The 15,696-nt window shown below is 35.0% G+C and overlaps 1 protein-coding gene across 3 annotated transcripts in view; it reads right to left on the bottom strand.

Moving 5' to 3' along the window:
• The window catches only part of NCAM2 (neural cell adhesion molecule 2), a gene marked incomplete at both ends in the record, with an annotated part of 277,979 nt that overhangs the window by 91,727 nt on the left and 170,556 nt on the right, over window positions 1–15,696 (bottom strand). For all 3 annotated transcript variants that reach the window (XM_082278750.1, XM_082278751.1, XM_082278752.1), the window contains one exon: window positions 13,877–14,022. In XM_082278750.1, the coding sequence (XP_082134876.1) occupies window positions 13,877–14,022 (146 nt within the window). The remainder of the gene's footprint in view (window positions 1–13,876; window positions 14,023–15,696) is intronic.

Here is a 15,696-nt window from a genome sequence, read left to right as displayed (position 1 = left end):
AAGCATGTAATACCATGGTCAAACTACATTATTCCTACCTAAAGCAGCAATTTAATTTCTGATTTTACCTTGATGACAAATATTTCCTTAAGTTACATTTAAAATTGTAAAACAACCTGTGGCAATGAATCATAGGTACTATAGTAAATACTTCATGAGTGATTCATTAGTTCAATACCAATCCCAAATACTTTAATTCACTAATATATATTTCACTATAAGTAATTCCATATATCCCTAAGCACATACATGAGTACTAATAGATGTTATAAAACAAAGTAATAATAAAAAGAAGCACAAAGATCCTTAAATTAAATGGCTTTTAAAGTACTTTCTCAATCTCATTTTAGTTTATCTAATTATTTTCTAATACTGATGGAAAAAAATTAGTCTATACTCAGTATAATTTTCCTATGTTCTCACATTCTCTTAGTCGAATGCTGATGATGTAATATATCTTAGATTTATAGGTAGGACAAAACCCAAGCTAATTAATACTCTGAATGATAGGAGATTTTCACATATCATTTATTCTTATACTCAAATATATTGTAAGAAACATCGTAAGAGGGATTTACTAGGTTCAAAGTCCATAAATGAAACAACAATTGTAGGCAAGAAAATATCACTAGAATTATCATAAAAATATGCATTTACTAAAGATAATTTCTACTTTTTTAAAGTTCTTGTGTTAAAATTGCTTACTAAATCAAACAAAATTTTTAAAATGTGTTCTGTTTCATTGCTTATAATCCATATTATACTGTTACTTCTTAATAAACAGTTTAAAAAGTCCTGTTCCCCGAGTCTATTCTGCAGATGGATAGGTGTACAAATCCATCTTTTTTTTTTTTTTAAAACATGGTGCAACACCTGATTAAAGCTATACTGATAGGCTTGCATTCCTGAAGACAGAAACACATGAAAGAAAACAAGAGTGCAAATACAGACCAAGGAAATTCCATTAACAAAGAAACAATTAACTAAATACGTAAATGAAAGGAAACGTTTTGATGCAGGCATCTCCACCTGTGAGAGGAATCCTAGAATATGCTGGTGATTACCACATGAAATCAAAAACTCTAGTTAGTATGGGGAAGTTTCAAAAGGACTTCAAAAACACTGGTGTAGCTGTGTTATATTCCTTTATAGTATAAGTCAGATAAGAGAGATCTGGGTAAATAATTCAAGGACATGTTGTGATGACACAAAAAATTACAGTAACACTGCAGCACCAAAACATGAAGAGACACACATATAGGAGCACTACATCTGCCCAGTAATCCTCAGGAGAAATTCCCACCAGGAAAAAAGCTTTGGAGCTGCCAATGGGCCAAAACCAAAATAGAGACATAACCTCTATAAATTAACAGTGTCAGTAACTCTCAAGCTTTTCTGAAACAATAATGGACACATTATGAAACAATAATGGACACATTTGGATATTCTTTTTTTTTTCCCCTTTCAAATGTTATAGCATGAGAGATGTAGAACCTGTATTTTATTTTACTGCTTAATATTAATAAAGAGCATAAAAGGGACAGAACAAACCCCTAGACAATCAGAATAATCTCTGTGGCCCAATATTCATGATTTGTGCTCATTCACTGAATTAGTCAGTATCTCTTACTACCATGGAGCATGAACAATCATTGAGGTCTCAAAAGAATGAGGTTAAGACAGTTCCATACAGATTTACACATTCTTTAGAAAGAACAACTATGTTGACAGACACTTACACTCTTAGACATTGGAAGAAGGACAAAGCCTTCAGAAGTTACATTTTCACATCATTTTAGAAATCATAATAAAATCTTAAATAAAATATTTTTCATGGTTAATGTTAATTGGAGAATTTCATAGAAATCATAAATAGAAGTGGGGATTTTGAGGCTTCGGTGGTGGGGTTTTTTTCCCCCACAACTTCATCACCAGCATAAAGCTGAAATACAAGTGAAAAGTCTTCAGCAGAGACTTTGAAAAATGTTTTATTTAGGTAAAGTCATTTTGTGATTATATCCTCTTAAAAAGCATGTTCCCCAAATTAAGAAACAGAAAAGCCCTTTTATTTTGAATACTGAAAGCAATCTAGTTCTCTGTTGCTGGTAATGAAAACTTTTCTATAAAGGTCTCCAAGTAAAACTCCAAAATGACACCACATAAAAAGTAACTTCTGGGAAATAACAAAAAGGTGAAAATTTTCTGCACTTGAAATATTCTTACCTATGTAGTTAAACACAAATGACTCCTATGATAATCAAAAAATGAGAGATATTGCATAATTTGAGATTAGTGCTACAGGTTCTGTAAAAGTAAATATATATTTTTGGTTTTGATAAAATTCTTGTCATACCATACGTGTTATTCTACTCCTTGACTTCTTCTGTCATGCTTTTCCTTCCTGAATGTCTCAGATAATTTGTAGTTCCACATGTGAATATTCCCAAAGGCGTGACCAGCTGATGCTGACCTGACTAGTCTAAGCACAGCTTCAAAGTCAAGAACCAGAGCTCTCAAGGCAGTACCAGAACAATGATAACTGAATTTCAAGGGTTCCACATGCAGAGAGGATGGGGATGTGATGAGACAACATCCACAAGAAGACAAGGACAGCTTCTGGAACAGAATAAATTATTCAGGTACCATGGAGTGTTCAATCTGCAAAAGTCCACTGCCATTTTAGTAAAATCAGTGTAATTTTTCAGGAGGGGAGAGTTAGCTGATTACGATGCTCAGAAATTGTCGTTCACTTACTAACTGTAGAAAGCTGCGCTTGGGCAGAGGTGGATGGTGTGGTTAGTGGATGAGTTCGATTTATCAGCCAATGCTCCAGCTCCCACTGAGGAAATGTAGAACCAAATGAGATGAAGTTGTAGGGCTGCCAAAATTTGCATTTTGAGTTGGCTGAAAACAAGAATGGAAGGTAAGAACAGTTGCAGAAATTGGTGACTCATTTGTAGCTGGATTTTAGTAATATTGCTTGGATGGTTAGAGCAGCTGACTTCCCTCCTAGAGTTTACCATTTGGCTGTCAAAGTACTCCTTCAACCCCTGAAGTCCAAGTACAAGACTGCAAGCAAAAAAATCCCTTCGTTTAAAATCTAGACAAGTTGAAATACCTTTATTTGTTTTTCTTCTAATGTTGAGAACTTATTCTTGAGCAAAGTGCCATCACTGTCCATAGTTAAAATGCTACAGGTCAGTTTTGCCTGTCATATTTACCAAATATGTCTTCTGACACCTTGTGTACTTGAGTATCATTTTGGATGCGCACTGCATATATTAACCACAGAAAAGATGAAGAGGTAGTGGCTTAGAATTGAGACTCTTTTTTTCTTTTGCAAAACATGGAGCAACATAGTAAAGAACAGTCACTGTAAGAATGTGTAACTTGAGTAAAAGCTGCAGGTATTTAAAATTTCCTGCAAAGGATCTGTTTCAGATGCACATGGTTGAAGATCCTCATACGGCAGGGGAGAAGGATTGAAAAAAAAAAATCCTGGTTCTTCCTTCTTTGGATCAAATTGTTAAAAATTGCCAACTCATTATGTTGTCTTGGTCATGTTTCCAGTAACATCACTGAATTTTCAAGGAGAAAACAAACACTAATTAACAGAATCATCTTTGGAATTTCACAAGTAACAATTTTTTAGGAAGTTTTCTGATTTCATGTTGTGTTCGCATCCACATGAGATGTAACTTGAGGTCATATACTTCAAGCTGATGCTTCTTATATGTGAAATTTAAGCAGATCTTAATTGCCCATGAAAATGTTTCTTGAAGCAGCATGAAAGATAAGAACTTCTGCAACCTGACATGCTGATACTAAATGGTGATAAAATTCCAGAACTCTATTAAATGTACGTGACCAGCAATTCCTAGTCTGAAAATCTACCTTTGATGATGAGAGAAAGGGCTGTTAGTCACAACAGCCATCATCGTGTAGAAGCTGATGGAAGCTCCCTTCTGGATTATGGATGGTATATTCACAATATTTCCCATTCTCTTCAGGTAAATGTATTCTATCCATGCACCTGTTGGAGACAGCAGAAAATTCCAGAGTATTGCTATGTGCATATGCCTTAATGTCCAGTGAATCAGAATAATGCTACAGCAGTGTCTTGGACTTCAGTGACTTTTATAGGAGACCTTGTGATATTTTAAAACTTCAGCTTGTTAATTATATATGTCAGCATGCTGCAAATTCCTGAATTTCTAGGAATTTGTTTTTCCACAAAGATGAAATTATTGAAGCACCTATTGTTTGTAGATCTATAGTGTAGCACCAGGGAAGTCACGAGAAAACCTAATGTTGAAGAAAAAAATACTGTTGTTTTGAATTTCATTTCAGCTGCAGACACACCAGTTACTTTTATAGAATTCAGATTGTAAATGGCAGCAGGTTCTATGCAGATTGTTAGCAGCATGATCAGTCTCAGGAAAAAACGTGTTCTTGAATGCTTCGCACAACTTTTATAAATTATGAACTGATATTTCATTCATTCATGCTGGAATTTCTTTCAGACTTAAGTCATTATGCAAAGAGATGACACATGAAATCCTGACACCAAACACTTACTGAGACATGAAATGGAAAACTGAACTTCTTTCCTTAATTGGTTTTTACTCAAAAATGAATATGTAAGAAAAATATTTAAGAGAGAAAAAATGATGAGCAGCCATTCAAGATTAATTCTGCTAAAGATGCAAATCCTAGATGTAAATCACCAATCTTAATGATACAAATCACAAGATATAAATGGTTGATGAGTTTTAAGGGCAAAAATATTAGCATCATATCAAATAAACTTGTAGAGTAGAAAAAGCATTAGTGTTGGCCATGATAAATAACAATAGTAATCACAAATGAGTGTTTATAAGTACAGAAGAAATACTACAGTTCGAATAATTACATAAGCACTTTGTAATGAGAAATCCTGTTTCACTCATAAATACTGTATTTAATGGCTTTATTCCTAAGGATTTTGCTGATCTGAATCTACTCCAACACTGCTATAATGCCATTAAAATATGTGACTCAAATGGATTCAGGCCAGCAAAATTCTCAGGAATCTTTAAGTACAATGTTCTTATTCAATACAGACCTCACATAAAACAGACACTAAAAACAGTGATTTTACTATACAACTGCATCTTAGTTTAAAGAATCCAATTTTATTGTAACTTGGGACTAGAGGTGGTAGTTCTGTAACTTTAGTGACCAGCAAGTGAGAACATGGTGAAAAAAGTAAAAAGGAAAGAAACCAAAGAAACCTGTGGCAGGACATACATGAAGACAAAGCATGTAAACTTACTGCATTACAAAATGAACAAAAATAACTTGAAGCTGACCCAAGGCAGGGTGAGGGTGAATTGTTGATCCTTTTCTACTTTTTCTTTTTTTTTTTTTTTTTTTTTTTGGTAAAGAAAAGCAAGCACTGTCAGCTTGCCTCTGGTTTCTGGGTGATTATAAACAGGAAAGGAAAACTAAGAAGCTTTTGCATAACAATTTTAACTATAGTGTTATTTTTCCCCCTTTATTACTTAGATAATTAAATTATCTAAGTATATTAAATTAAATTAAATTAAATATTTAATTAAAATGTTCAAGTTATTATAACTGAACTAAGAATAATTGCTTGGTTTATTTTGTTTAAACTGATATTACTTGGACCAATAACAAATTCTTAAGATATATACAGATTATATACCCCTCCTACCCATGAAACTTTAAAATTACTACTACTGCAAGAATTTCAAACAGAGCTTAATTCATGTATATATACATTAATTTCATTTTCACAGAATTCATATTCAAACCTTGACACAGTCTAGCTTTAGTTGCAGGGGGAACTGATGTAGTGAGGTATGCAGAAAAAAAAGGAAGAAAAGAGAAAAAAAAAAAAAAGGTTGTTCAGTAACTGTATGCAACTTGAGATCCCTCACAGTTTACTGTAAAGTTGATGTATATTTTACTAAAATTATTATGGCTAGACAGCAAATAGGAAGTCTGTCTGGAAATTGGGATGAGGCAGAGACCTGCAGGGGTGTATGTAAGCAGCAAGGCTCCCTCAGGGGAAGGAAAGTCACAGAAGGCCAGAAAAAGACACAGCTTGAGTCACAAGGTGAAGGCAGCTGTCAGCAGGACAGATCCTGACCTCACAGATCACAAAGTCTTTGCTCACAAACCCTGATAATTCTGGAGGGCTTTTTGCAACTGAAAAAACAAAAGGAAAATGTAGTAGCAAGCAAAATGGAGAAAGTGAGGTAACCTGGACATAATTGAAAGGGCATTTGTTTTCAAGTAATTTTATTTAATTGATGTCCTGAATGCAGTTCTCAGTTTCTCTATTTACATTTCTATATTTATAAATATGGCTATACATAAAAGCTTATGCTGGATATATCAGCTAAATTGTATGTTTGCTATTATAGAAAAATGTCATGCTACTAGGGTTTAAAATAGGTTGGGAAGGAGATGTTGCAACATGGCAGCACAAATACCCATATGTCATTCTCCTGGGGAAAGTCCCATTGAGAAACAAAATCTTTAAGTCAATCTGTTGCTTATTTGCAATCAGCTGCCAGGAATCCTGACTCAGCTGTACACATTAGGAAACGGATTAATTATTATCAGAAGTTATGTACTAGTACATGGCTGAAGAAACAGATCTGTAGTAACACATTAACTGAAGAGACTATGTGGATAAATTAATGACAGCTGAAATATCAGTCGTAGCTCTAGAATTCTGGTATGCAGGTAAATTGGGAGGAACGACTGGAACCTGGAAGAAACATAATCATTTTCTGGGTGAGGAAGAAAAGGAAAAGGAGGAGTGAGTAAAAAAATGTGAGAAACAGCCTTTTAACCAACTAATATAACCCTGAGGACTTCAGTGTTATGTATAAGCTACCAATAGGACATACTAAAGCATGTTAGATGATCATCTTGCAGTAAAGATTTCCACACGCTACTAATTCATTGAATTTTTTCATAAATGTCACAACTTCATTTGCACAAGCAGGAATTTACAGAAAGACAAAAAATCATCATATTGCTAATAACATTATTTATGCAACACTTAGAAATTTTAATAGCACAGGTTGAGCCCATGCATAGATGGGAGTTCTTTTGACCATAAATCAAAACTCAGACCTATTGCCCATTTATGGGGTCCTAAGAAATACTGTTTGCTGAATTTTATAAGCTGTCAGTAAGGGATGGTGGAAAGAGTCTACACTTTTCCCAATGTACAGAAATAACACTTTAGATGAACTTTCACAGCCTCTTAACTAGCAAGACATTCACTGGTACATCATCATTGTCCTGTTAAAGTACCATAATTTCACTGTGTTTGAAATCTGAGAGCTGGTATTAGAAGCAAAAATAGTTTATGAGTAGATGCACATGGAGAGATTGCACAGTGAGAATGTGACAGAAAAATATGGGGTTTTTTATAAGCATACTAAGGACATTAATAAATTATCAAAAACTAATTCTTACACAGAGCTTAGATAAAAAAACAAACAAACAATGTATTGAAAAAGTTAAGTCAAAAGACTTAAATTCTCCTAATATATACAGGTACTCAAACTGCCTTTCAGGTTAGAAAAACTGCAGACAGATTTTAATAGCATAAACCACATTTTTGCCAGCATTGCACTTCTGATTGTGCCATTGATTGTGCTCGCTCCCAATGTAGGCAGTATGTAGAAAATGCAACGTTTCTTAAGTCTCTTGAGAAGGTCCTGCAGTACTTCAGTGAATAATGACTCCAGCTGACTCCAGTCTACAAACTGTGGATATATTACCTAGTGTAGCATCAGGTGCAGATTCTCTATTTCACCAGACAGGCTACAGCTATTTGGAAGTTCTTACACCACTAGCAAATAACACAACTGATACTTAGGCTGAAGCTCATGAAACAACCATTTGTGTTGTAGAAGAAATGAATGAATATTCCAGTCCAAGCTTCACTGGTATTGTAGGAAATGTTAGTCCATAAAATGCTCCCTGATAATTTCACTCTTCTTTAGTGTAACACACCTAATATCATCATTGATAACTAAATGGAAAAACCCCCTAATATTGGAAGGGAAATAAATACCATTTCCAAGCCCTTATGGCTTTATTTCAGCCAGCAAAAGCAACACTGCAATCCACAGAAAGTACCCCAAAAATATCTATTTGTTGCATAGGTAGTACATAAGCAAATGGATTAAATGGAAAAACATTTTTGAATTTTAAATATAAATTAGATGCAAAAAAGAGTATCCATTTACAGAAGAGATAACAATTTTGGACTTAATTTAAGGTATCCCATTAAAGAACTGCTTAAATTAGTCATGTTCTTAAATTAATATCTTTCCCTAGGTTGTTTAAGCTTTTAATACAGAAGTGGTATTAAATTTTACATTTTCTTGCCCTTTTGTCTCCTTTAAATAATCAAGAACTTTGTCTCTGCTCACTTAATTCCTTCCCAGTAGAAAGTGACCCTAAAGTTTTACTAAAAGGAAAAAGGTCCAGAAATTAGAGAATTCTGAGCTAGTGTAATACCAGTGCAGACAGCCATCCACACAACATGGATACATCTGTCTCTGTGTATGTACAGGCATTTGGGTCTACTCTGAGTAACAGATAATTTACCTTCTATCCCAGAAGAGGAATAAGTCTGAAGGGCCCTCTGGTCATGTGGCTAACATTTAGTATTGAGTTGTCAATACAGCCAATACCTCAAAATAATTACTAGCTTAATTTTTGGCTTCATTTACATGTCACTGCAGACATTGTTACCTAAAGGAGTGTGTGGAGCTCAGATGACTGATTGAGCTACCTGAGAATTTGGAAATATCCACACTGGCTCACAGCTTTCCTGCTTCCTCAGGTCACCCAGGAAAGCTGCTCTTTCTTTCTAACTGAACACAGTCCTACTCCTCCAAAATCAATCTTGCTCAAATACTGTCACCGCCCAAAACTGCACACTTTAGTTTTAGCTCCCTCTAGTTACTGAAGTGTTTGTCCCAACTCCATACTAGTTAGCTGAACATGCCGCAGAGACGATGAAGGAACACCAAAATGTATTCAGATTTCCATGAATCAGGTGGCTCATGAAATTCTATTATTCAGTGCTCATATGTGGCCCTTTATCTGCTTATGTCACAGGGTATAAACCTCTATATTCTCAACAGCACTACTTACCTAACATTTAAGTGACCCTGTTGGTCAAGTTCATTTATTTACCTTCTTCCAGTCACAATATTCTTGCTCTCTAACTTCATAGTCTTAATATGTGAAGCCAAATAAAATTCATTTGGGGCTTAAAATCAAAATAGAAGAGAACTTTGATGCCTGATTGAATTGTTTGCAGAGTGTTTCAATTGCATAATCAAACACAATTGTGGCTGGCTACATAAATTGTTCTGGCTTGCAGGCCTGTGCCAATATTGCAACAACAAAAGTATTCTATGATATTGTAAGTAGAAGCTTTTCACACAATATGTAGGTGAAACAGGTTATAACAATTTTCTCCACTTCAGCAGAGAGATTGGCCTTGTACATTTTCCAGCTATTCAAAGGAGAGCTATTTACAAAGAGCAGGATTTGTATAGCTCAGAAAAATAAAGATATCTCCTGGAATCAATAAAAATACCCTAGATACATTTGTGTTTTCTGTGATTAATTTCAAATAAAGACATGATCCTTGATGAGCAAGAATTTAACAGGGCTCACATTGCTATTTCAAAAGAAAGACAATATATTTCCTACACTGTAGGACTGCTTCTTTTTGTGCAGGGACAAACAACATAAACAAGAAGCAAAAAAAAAATCAGATTCTTTTTATTAACATTTGTAATAGCTGAAGTGAAGTTAATAGGCTTGAGAAAAAAATAGACTTCACCTTTCAAAGAAAAAGATTACCTTTGCCTATTTCCTGATCATGAAAACTATGAAAAACTCTACAAGCTCCAAATATTTATGATTTGCATGCCAATAGAAAGTGAATTCAAACTTGGAAAATAACTTAATTATTAGTCTCTGAATATTTGTTCTCGTAATACTGAACTCTGCAATATTTAGAAACAATGTAATAGGAAATTTCACAGGGAGCACCAGGTTATTATTGCAATGGGAGAAAGCAGAATTCAAACTGTTTCTGAAGTGTTCACTATAAAATTAAAAAATCACAGATTGGGTTTTCTTTGGGGGTATAAGGAGAATAGTATAAGGTGTTTAAGAGACATTCATTGAATCTGTATTAAACAGAGTACAAAGTACAGTAAAAAACAGAGGATAAAATCCTATCTTAAATCCAACACACAAGTTGCAACTGGAACATCTCTGTATTGCTTCCTTTCATTCATTTTATGCGTTTAGATTGTAAAATCCTCAGGGTATGCAGCATATGCCTCTTTGGACACATGCTGCATACCATGGAGCTGCTGTCTCGTATCAAGCCCCATCTGTTATTGTAATTTGTATTCTAAAACAGGGCTTGAAATGGTAATTACCAACAGTGTTGATCAGCATTCATATTTCTGCTAGAATTAGATACGATGAAAGCGGGGCATTAAACTCTGCCCTCACACTTCTGCAGTATACATAGGAACCAGTGACAATTTTGTATCAGCAACCAGGATGTGTTGTCCTTCAGGGATGTGTGTAGAGATGTATGTGCATGTCCAAAATCCATTTCATAACTGATTATGCCAAATCAAATCCAATCACTGTCTTTCCTTCTGTTCTAGAAAAAGCAACCCTTCTCCTGCCTCCTCTTTTTACTGGGAAAAGGGCCAGGCCTGCTGGATGCACAGGAGTCTGCAGGAATGTGCCATTTCAAATCCCAGCTGAAAGAGGCACAGCAAGGTTGGCACATCAGTGCAAGGACAGGCAGTGCTGGGGAGTCGGGGACTGGAAGGACAGAGGCAGAATACGTGAACCAAGCAGAGAGCTTTATCTTGACACTGAAACAGCAGAGGAAGCTGTGGCCTTGGATTAAGCCTCCATTTCCATTTTTAAACCTCTAGTGGTGAGACGGACACCTTCCAGCACACATTGCCATTCATTTACTCAGCCTTACCCACCCCCATGTATTTATGGGCTATACAGCCACAGAAGGATTACAGAGGTCATCTAATGTGACCTTCTGGAAAACTTTTCATTTAACTTTCAAGAGAAGTCAGAGGAAAGGGAAAGACCCCTTTATTTCAAATTCTCAATGAAAGAGAGACCACACACTGTGTGGTAGATTGTTCTAAGAGCTAAATGATAAAAGGAGAGAGGAAAAGGCTTCTTTGCTTCTGGTTTGAACTCACTTGGCTTCAGCTTTCAAATACACACATCTGAGGTACTGAAACTCCTTTATCAAAGCTGTATTTTCCAAAGAGATAATTATAGTGCTCATACTCATTAATATTATCCTCCTTAAGCCCAGCTGGGTTACTTCTTTGATCTATGACTTTGGTGCACATTTTCCATTCTTTTGGAGACAATAATTTCAAAACTCAGGAAAGCCTATGTCCCAGTTATAAGATCTATCATTGGAAAGAAAACATTTTGAATCCATGCAGGCTCAGAATGATCTCACATTCATCAGTCTTCCTTATTCACATGAGGTATGTTTACATTTTAGCAAAATAAGAACCATTTGATTGAGGAGCTACATGCTACAATTAATACAAGTCAAATTAAAAAAATAAGAACAGCACTTTCTGTGTTCTTTTGATGATCATCATGTTAATATTATCACTTGAGCAGTTCTTCCATCTTCTGTGGAAAAAAATAATCCCCTAAAGATACTCTTAATTCAACAGAAATGATGAACAAGGTGCAGTCTATATCAAAAAAACTGGCCCAAAAATTCTAAATATGAATTCCTTGAATAAAGATGATCATTTTTATGTTTATGCATAATTTATGTTGTTGCATGATGGAATGTTACTTTAAAAGTTGTCACATATAAGTAATATTTTCAATTTAAGACTATGTTCTATGTTGCTCCCCCTCAATTTTTTCAATTCACCTTTTCCTTCTCTTTCTGTGTGCAAAACACTGCTGTATTATTTAACAGTTAGTCAATAATTGTTAAAAACTGCCAGTTTTGTTCCCTATTCACCTAATTTGGTAGGAGAGCACAAGCCAAGCCTTTGGCAGCCCAGAGCAGGAGGACCATGGGGCAAATGTAGCAGCATATTTTATAGCTCAAGAACATATTCAGTATTTCAGAATATTTATTCAAGATTCAGCAAAAACTCTCCCATGAGCAACACACAGTTCTTTCTTTGGCAAGAACAAAGGAAACCGCATAACTGTATTTATTCTTTTTATCTTTCACACAGAGTCTGTCAGCACACCAGTAGGAAGCGAATATAGATTTTCGTTTGGTTGTCAGTATTACTGAGTTGAACCACAGTTCAGAGAGTACTCCAGCAACATGCCTGGACAGTTTAACCACCTGCAGCTGGAATTAAGAACATAAGACTGTCCTATATAAGCACTGGATAGATTTCAGGTTTCAACTGCACCAACATTTTTGAGCTTCTTTCTGCTCTTTTGTCTCATTTTCAATATCTCATCTAGAAAGTTATTTTGGGAACATTTCAAACATAAGTGAGTGGCTAACATTTGTAACCTTTGAACAAAGCGTAGTCTTTGCGAGTCAGAAAGATGACCTTTAACTTGAAATATTTAAGGAAGAGAGAACCTGCTTTGTCTTAATGCAAAACTATTAGAAAAAAAAATATATATATAAATACTGCTATATTGCTCCAAAGTGGAAATCACAGAACAGGAGAATGGTAGACAGAGCTTCACATAAACTGCCTCAGTTCCAGGAAAGGTCAAGTCAGAGACTAGGCCAGACCAGACATTCTCCTTTAAAACACAAATAGTGAAAGTACGTAATTCCTTAATATACAGCAATTCCCTATAAACTAAGTGATGTACTATGTATCTAATTCCCTTTGTGGCATGATTGCTATATAGGTTTTCTCCTGTGTGTGTTCTTTAAGCAACAACTATGAATATGCAAGAAGAAGGTATTTTGCTACATAATTATCTGGAATAAAAATTATGAATCAGTTATCAAGAAAGATAGTATCTCTTGCTTTAACCACTACAGAGAAATTCTGTAGTCTGTGTCAGGAAATTAAGAGGAAAACACTTGCTCAAATATTAAAATAATTATTAAAAAGGGGAGTAGAAGAACTCTGTAGAAACACAGCTTGCTACAAGCATAGTCAGGAATAACATTACACCATTCCCTTTTCATTTCACCATTCCACATAATTATAGCTCTTGTTCCCACAGTAACTGACTTTCTCCATTGTCATACTGCAATCTTTCTCTACTCAACTTACTTTTGAAATAAAATATGAAAATGGGGAAACAAAATGGAAAAATAGGCTCAGTTTGTCCTCTGTGAAAGGAAGAAATCTAAGGAGAGAAAAACAGGCAGAAAAAAGGAGAAGTGGGAAATAAAGAACTACAAAGTACTCAGATTTTTTTAATTTAAGCTATCTTTAAGCTCCACTTTATTTTGAGGATTACTGGACAGAATCCAAATTTACTGAAGAATGGCTATGTGTAGCCATAATGATCAAGATTAAATTGAAACCATTATTAGGGATTATGTATGAAAATTTAAGCTACAGCGATGAATTTCCTTTCAGCATTTAATTGCTTTTTTCTTTTCCTTTTTTTAATTTAAAATTTAGAATGTCCATGTCTCTCTTACTGCCTTAGAAAATAGCAATTCTTTCTAATTCCAGAGGAATCTAGAATTAATCTAGATTCTCTAAATTAATTTTCTGCTTATAAGAGAAGAAGATTAGGCAGACAATATATATTTAGATATTTTATATATTAGAGGTAGATTTACCTTGTCACCTTCAGAGAAAGTCATTCCATCAATGGCCCTTTTCCAAGTAATCTCTGGGACAGGTTCTCCTTCTGCTTCACAGATGAGGGTTGCTTTCCCATTCTCAAATGTGGTTTCATTTTTAAGTTGTATTATTTGAGGCTGCACTGTTAAGAATACAAATTGCATTACTGATCCTGCACAAAGAATGTCATATCACAATCTGTGTTTAAAACCGTCTTATTTTTGTCAAAGAACATTTCTTTCTTTCTTTCTTTTTTTTTTTTTTGTTTTTGTTTTTGTTTTTTAGGATTAACTAAAGTTTTAATGTTACTATCTATAAAAGCAATTAACTTTTCTGACCTCAAGTTGCACAGCAACCATTTCTGTATGCCCCATGACCTGGGCATCCTGCTCCCTTGCTGGGGTAGAGTGGAATGGGTCTTGGCTTATCTGGCTTGGTGGCTGGGTTTATTTCCCTTAGGAACAAGCTGCCCAGGAGACTGTGGAGTCTCCCTCCTTGGAGATAATCAAAACCCAGCTAGACTTCTCCTGAGATGCCTACTCTTGTTGACTCTGGACTAGATGGTCTCCAGAGGTGCTTTCCTATCTTAGGCATTCTTTGATTCTATAATAACCTGTGTTTGTCTTCAAATGCATATTATTCAGAAACAAAATTAGGAATTATTACAATTCTTTGACTTTGATCTTTAGCAATGCTTCACTGTCCTACATCAGTTACAGAATTTAACAAAATCCCCCAACAACATATTTCACTGGTATTAACACTATGGAGAACTGAAGAGTCCTCTGATATAAAGGTATTCATCCTTACTAACCAAGTAAACTGGTGGTAAGATACATTGTAAAAATTCCAGATATTGTTTGCATTCTTCAAATAATTCCACATTATAGCCTCAATTACATAACAGCTACATCTCTCTATCTATACTGTACCTTATATTACATGGGAACACTTTTACATGGAGGATTTATCTGTACAATATTATACAAGAACTCTGCATTAGTACTGTATTAGTGCATAGAATATTATTCTCTTCCATGACATTCAAGTATCTTCATTAAATTTTTTTTGGTTCTATATAGTACCTCATATATAATGATTAATAAGTTTCTCTGAACCTATTCCCTTTATACATTGAAGAAGACACATCCCCCTGGAAAACCTGACATGTAATCCTGTAATAAGAATATAATTCGATACGTTTACACCCAAAAGCAATGAATAAAATTTAATTAAGAGAATCAAAATTTGGCAGCTCTTAAGATTGACTTAACTTTAAGTATATTTGTTGAAAGCAGTGTATTTTCTAAGCAGTTTTTCTGAGCTTTGTTTTTGAGGAAGCATTACTATAGTGTACTCCTTATGAAACAGAAAATAAAAAGATGTAATTTGTTTTCCAACAGGGTTACTAAAATGTATGCTATGCAGAAGAGCAATATTGGCTTATGTTTATGGTTTAAAATGGGAGAGATAATCATTCAGGTTGGAATGGATGTCAGGAGGGCTTCTTGACCAACCTCCTCTTCAACACAGCATCAACAGACCCTGTTCAGGTCAGATTGCTCAGGGATTTGTCAAGCACTATCTTGTAAAATGTCAAGAACAGAGACTAGACAACCTCTCAGCAGCCTGTTGCACTGCCTGGCTGTCCTGGTGAAGAGTGTTTTCCTTATGTCCAGTCTCCTGTTTCATTTTATGACTCCTCCTTTATAAGCATCGTCTCCCAGATGCTACATTCAGCATCACCAAGAAGAATAATAAAAACAGGTCCAAACTTACTACCTGTAGGCACATCACCTATCTTTTATCCATTCCC

Source organism: Coloeus monedula (genome assembly GCF_965178545.1).
Source record: "Coloeus monedula genome assembly, chromosome: 3".
NCBI lineage: Eukaryota > Metazoa > Chordata > Aves > Passeriformes > Corvidae > Coloeus > Coloeus monedula.
The sequence above is the reverse complement of the archived record's forward strand: the minus strand, read 5'-3'. Positions and strand labels throughout refer to the sequence as shown.